Source organism: Panthera pardus, unplaced genomic scaffold (genome assembly GCF_024362965.1).
Source record: "Panthera pardus isolate Hobbes unplaced genomic scaffold, ASM2436296v1 HiC_scaffold_12, whole genome shotgun sequence".
NCBI classification, from domain to species: Eukaryota; Metazoa; Chordata; class Mammalia; order Carnivora; family Felidae; genus Panthera; species Panthera pardus.
The window spans coordinates 43,945,537-43,951,536 of NW_026526677.1; the positions used below are offsets into that span (position 1 = coordinate 43,945,537).

Genomic DNA, 6,000 nt, shown 5'->3' on the forward strand with positions numbered 1-6,000 from the left:
AGAAAAGGAGACAGAAAAGTCCCCTTGTATGTCCCTCCCCATTCCAGAGCCCAGACCCCTCATCCTGAGCTCTGGTTCCAGAAGAGCCATCCTGATCAGAGACCATGTGGTCCATGCCGGGGGAGGCAGAGCTCAAGTCCAAGAGACACAGACCTTCCAGCAGAGCCCTGGGCCTAGGCAGGGTCACATGAAGAAGGGGTGGCCATGGGGCCAGGGCCAGACTTAGGGCAGGGGTCAAACTCCTTTGGGCATCTAGACACTCAGGCTTTTGAGACAGGGAGGAGCTGGCAGCTGAGGCAGTCAGAGCAAGGGGCATTTATCAATGGCCCAATTCATTCTCAACAATCCCCATTGTCTGAGCCAGCACAGAGATGGACATTATCTCCCAGAGCTGCTAAAAAGAAAAGCCCCAAGACATGGTCACGAAACTGAGTCCAAAGATACAGAAGCCAAAAATCGAGACACGGCTTGAAAACCAAGTGAAATATTTGAAACTGGAGCTGTCCCCCTCAAAAATCTATGCAACATGCTTCCCATCCTCATAGGCAAATAAAATGCTTAAGGCTGGCTTTTCATTTATTTATCCTGATTATCACAAAGGATGTGGGAGTTTACATTTAAATGTATACTATAAAGGTGTTAAAGCATAAATGAAAAGTAAAGCCAGGGTTCCAATTAACACAGTGACTAAGATGGAGCAATATGATGGACTAAGAGCTTCCCAGCAGCCAGAGTAAGAAGAGAAACACACAGGTTATGTCATGAGCTCAGGAGTCACACAGACCTGTAGAAATCTCTTGAGCACTGTAAGCTTCAATTTCCTTATCAGGAAAAAAAAAGTGGGAATATCAGCCTAAAAAAGCTGTTGTGAAAAGCAAATGAGACAAAGCATATACTAGAGAGTCAGTAAATATGCTTTTATTACCATGATTACACATGTCATTGTTACCATTAGGCTGTTGTCTGATTTCTCCTCCTTGAACTGGAAGTTTGTTAACTTACCGGGGTTACCCTGATGCTCTGTGATAACCCACTGTTGCTCTAAGCTCTGATTGACAGATATATGCACTTGATTAAGAGGTGGGGGGGGGGGGGGGGGTGGGGATTGCAGGGGAGGAAAGAGGCCAGGATTGAGTCACCATGAGTCCTCCAGTTTTCCAGTCTTTTCCTGAGTCCTAAGGTGGCTGGGGCTCCTATAAAGGTAAGGCTTGGGAAGGTATGCAGACTTCCTCCCCACCACCCCCTTCACTCTGCAAGAAGGCTGCGGGGGGGGGGGGTGCGGAGGGGGGGTGGAACACAGCCTGTCCTTATTTAACCATCCCTAAGGGTCAGGTAGGGGAGACTAGATCCCCGCACCCTGCTTAGGAAATTGCTGAAAATCATCTCTCCCGTGCATGTTAGGAGACTTGGTGGGGTGAGAGCTCAGGCACTCCTTGGACCAAACCATAAACACTAAGTAAGAAGACAGTCAATGTCATCTTTCTAACCTCCCAGCTGAAGGAACACATAAGTCTGGGCACCCCACTGAAGCCTGTCCAGAGGAGAATGACCAGGTGGAAGAGGTCTAGAAACCATGATAACAATAATAACAACAACCTGATATTTTGGGTCACCTACTCCTCCAAGCACTGTTTAGTGTGTCCCCTAGGATCCCCAGGGAAAGGAGATCAGGGAGAACAAGATTCTGTGAAGGAAAGAGATAACCACTGGGGGAAGGGAGAGGAGCAAAGTCAAAGCTAGTAGCTCTTCCAGCCTGGCCTGAGACGGGAGACACTCAAATAGGGTTGATTAAAACCAAAGAGAAGGAATCCACTCAGCTCCACTCACTGCCCCTGCCCTGGCCTCAGGCCACAAAGGTTCCTGGGGCTTTTCTACAGCAGGGGGAATCCAGAGTGCAACTAGATCCTGGCGCAAATTACAGGTGCTGTGCGGTGCCTCAGCCTGCAAGCCCGGCCTTTTCATTTGTTAAGAGGGTTAAGAGCTGCTTCTAAGTCTAGACCCTTAAGCCCCAGGCTCCACGGGAAGAATTGGTCCTAGATCACATGAGAAACCCACCAAGGGACCCATCTGCCCTGGACCCACAGCCAAAGCCTCTGACTTAAGATACTCCCTATGGCAGCCTGTTACTTGGACCCATTGTCCCAGGTGACATATGTAAGCTAAAGCGGACCCAAAAAGGGTGTCTGGAAGCTGAAAGCGCATCAAGCCAGGGGGTGTGTGTGTACATATGCACATTCTACACATATAGGTGCCTGCTGCATACATGTCACTGTCCATGGGTGTGCATGTTGAAAGCATGTGAGTGTTTGCATGGATGTCCTGAGTGGAAGGGCATACAAGACTGGCGCACAGCGGCGTGTGTGGGCAGGAATGTGTGTTCGCATGCACAGTTGTGAGTGTGCGGGTGTGGGTGCCCTATGAGTGTTTGTGGGTGGGCATGACTGTGTGGGTCTGCTCACCCCCTCTCATTGTCCTCCTGACTCTTCTGGCATTACAGTGGGTTCCCCAAGCCGTCTCTTCACCCTGGCCAGCCAGCTGTGATCCCTCAGAGCCCCATCTCTTCCAGTATGGGGCAAAGGCTCCGAGCTCCTGCCCTGCCTACGGTCCTGAGAAACCAAAGCCGCCAAATGACCCACAGAGAAGACACCCCAGCTGGGGGCAAGTCAAGTCACCTTAGAAAAATCTGAGTTCAGATAACACTCCTTTTTTTAAGCAGGCTACATGCCCAGCAGGGGGTCCAATGCCAGTCTCAGAACCGTGAGATCAAGACTTGAACTGAGATCAAGAGTGGGGCACTCAACCAACTGAGCCACCCAGGCACCCCCAGACAGCACGCTTTATCCCCATTCTGTCCCCATCGCCTCACTCACACACATCCATCCATCCACACATGCACTCTCTCAGCCCATCTGGAGCCTTCCTATCCCCACAGGAATGTACTTCCAGGAAAGCAGACAGGGTCTACACAGGGCTGTGCACAGACACACGTGCCCCCCGTGGGCACACTCCAGGCCCACCGACATGTAAGTTCCCACACACCCTGATATACTTTCTCACCCATACTCATACCCTGTGACACATGCTAGAAAGTTCTACAGGCTAACACGTTGGCCCAGACACATCCCCTCCAACTGGCACTCCTACGCCTACTGTCCGAATAGTCACAGGCATGCTCTGTCCCGGACTAGGGCTGGCGGACCCTGCGGGGCCGCCGACGGAGCCCGCCCAGCGGGTCTACTTACTCCGAGGGAGCGGGCGAGCCGGGTGTGCGCGGCGGCCAGCGGTGGCAGGGCGCAGCTGGGGCTCCAGAGGCCGGGCCAGCCGAGGGGCCGCCCGCTGCCCCGCGCCCCCGCCCCGCGCGGCCCCAGCCCGCCCACTCCCCGGGCGGCCCCAGGACCTTCCACGACAGCGCGCCCCCTGCCAAGCCTCTGTCCCGCGTCAGCCACCGCCGCCGGGCCGCGAAGCTATTTTGGTGCCCCCTGGCAGTGGAAACGTCGCGCTCTGGTCTGCGGGGAGCGCCGGAATGGGGACGCGGTCAGGCCTGATTAGAGACCTGGCTCACCCCGGGGCCCCCGCGGGAGTCAGGGCTGGGAAGCACCCGGAGGAGCCCACCAGACCGGGGTGCCCACGTGTGCCCCGCATGCCAACATCTGGAGAGGGGAAGGGAAGGAGCGGCGAGCGCTTCCCTTGGAGCTGAAACAAAACGGGGAGGGGTTTGGGTGCGGCTCACAAGCTCCGCGGAGGGAGCCGCCAAACTTTGGGCAGTCCCCAAATGCCCGGAATGAGCTTGGTTTATTCACCACAGGTGCTTCCCTTAGGAATCCGAGTCACCCGTATAAGATCACCGACCTCCAGATCACAGACCTGCCAAAAATGACAGAGGGTGTTTGTAGAGACTCATTCTCACTTTGGGCACATCAGACTTCCCCTCTGGACTTCTCTGTTTCCCATGGCCCGTCTAGAAAAGAAGGCTGATTCCTCCCCAAAAGCTCAGGAATGTTGCATTCCTGAACTGGAAGGAAGCTGCAAGGTCATTCCATCCAACTCCCTCCACTCTGCCATGAATCCAAGGGCGCCAGAAGGGCCTCTACCCAATCTGGGGGATCACCAAGGTAAGTCAACCCTAGCCTCCCTTGGGCGCTGTTCCTAAGCTTGCACCCTCTAGTTGGCAGGAAGTCCTCCTTGGCATCTAACCTAAATCCCTCATGTGCAAACTATGTCAATATGCCTGCACTCTGTGTTCTAGGAGGAGGAGGGGACCAGCTCCATCCCCATAACATAATGACTGCTCCAAGGTCCCATCTCAGCCTTCTCTTCCTTGATGCTGACACCATCATGCCCTTTTTTCAGGCCCTGGCTAACAATGGCCACTGCACCCTGACCCTGGACACGTTGCAGCTCCTGACATTCACCCAACTGCCTCAGCTCTCTGGGGACCCGACTCTGCGTGTCCGAGCCACTCCAAGGAGCCAGCTTTGCCTACGGCCTGCATCTATCCAGGACAGCCTGACTCCACTCCCCAGTCCCTCCAGAGGGGTTTCAGTTCCTGTCTCAGCCAAGCCTGTCTCAGGGCCTGGGGATAGAACTTAGGCTCCAGCCGCCCACCTGGCTGGGCATTAACACTGGAGCCACAGCCTTCCTCAGATGGGCAAAGGTTGCAGAATCTTTTCTCTGAGTCCGTTTCCAGTAAATTGGGTTGTATAATAAAGATAGTCTGGACTTTCTCCTTAAGGAGACCTGACTTTGCATCCTGCCTCTACTACTTTTTAGCTGTGTGTCCTTGGACAAGTCATTTAACCTCTCTGAGACTCAGCTTTCCCATATTTACAATGGGAATCATAGTAATTCTGCCTAGCTCATAGGTTGTTAAAAACATGAGATGAGATCAGGAATGTAAAAGTACCAGGAAAGTGAAGGTATTTTTTAGCATGCTAGTAATGGAATGAGGCTTAGATCATAAACACGATAGATACTGGCAAACACCTCAGAAATCTTTTCTTTCCAGGACCAAATTCTGTGCCCGGGTTTCAAAGGAAGAGAGGAACAGACTTGCTTTGCTAGAGGTTCCCTCTATGAATGTCCCCCACCGTGCATTCCCGAACACACACACACACACACACACACACACACACACACACACACACACACTTTTCCAGATACATACGGCACAGCCGAGCCTCCTGGCCTCCTGTCGTCCCCATAGGCCCCAGCCGCCTGTACCCTCGCTGGCCGCCTCTCCATTCCCGGGAGGCCGCCTCATGGCTCCAGTCTTGGCTGCAGCAACTCCAAATCCCCCTACAGGGGCCACCGCAGGCAACTCCTCTCTCCTTGCCCATCTTTCTGGGCCATGGCTCCAGCAAGGCCTGCGACTCGAAGGCAAAGGTGGCAGAGACCTTGTCTAAGGCAGTTCAGAATTGAGGCTGCCCAAGGGAACTCAGAGCTGGAACATCATCCCCCTTGACCCCCTCCCCTCTGTCTGCCTGGCTTCCCAGTACTGTCCTGTTTAATTCTTAATGGAAATTCCATCCCTAGCGCCGGCCTGGCTGGCTCAGGGAGTCCAGGTTTGGGCCAACAGCAAACTCCACCCAGAGACAGGAGGCCCGGGGCTGCCTGGCCATATAAACACAGATACACCATATGCACATACATATATACACACATGAGCAGAGAGACTTGCCCAGAGACATTCACAGATTCGGAGATTCTCACCCAGACGCAACCGTGCACGGAAAGATAATAGGCATTACAATCACTAAAACTTATGGCACCGTGCTAAGTACTTTGCAGATTTCAACTTCCCTAATCCGTCCAACAACACTGGGTTCTGGTATTATCCCCAATGTACACATGAGGAAACTGAGGCACAGGGAGGCTAAGTAACTTGCATAAGGCATCTAGTAACAATAGCCTAACACAGGAATACTAAAAATTGTGTTAAGAGGCTTATGTGCATTTTCATCTTGCCACTGTACTCACTTTTAGTGGAAGGTACTATTATCC

At 53.1% G+C, this 6,000-nt stretch overlaps 1 protein-coding gene and 1 long non-coding RNA gene across 2 annotated transcripts in view; one reads left to right on the plus strand and one right to left on the minus strand.

The window, feature by feature from the left end:
* Window positions 1-5,337, minus strand: part of INSC (INSC spindle orientation adaptor protein) — a 128,657-nt gene extending 123,320 nt beyond the window's left edge. Inside the window, exon 1 of the mRNA XM_019456409.2 lies at window positions 5,165-5,337. Within this exon, the coding sequence (XP_019311954.2) occupies window positions 5,165-5,260 (96 nt within the window). The 5' untranslated portion in view covers window positions 5,261-5,337. The remainder of the gene's footprint in view (window positions 1-5,164) is intronic.
* Window positions 3,338-4,731, plus strand: LOC109271180 (uncharacterized). Its single transcript, XR_002081861.2, has 2 exons — window positions 3,338-4,112; window positions 4,351-4,731. It is a non-coding gene; the product is annotated as an uncharacterized LOC109271180 (long non-coding RNA).
* Window positions 5,338-6,000: the final 663 nt, after the last annotated feature.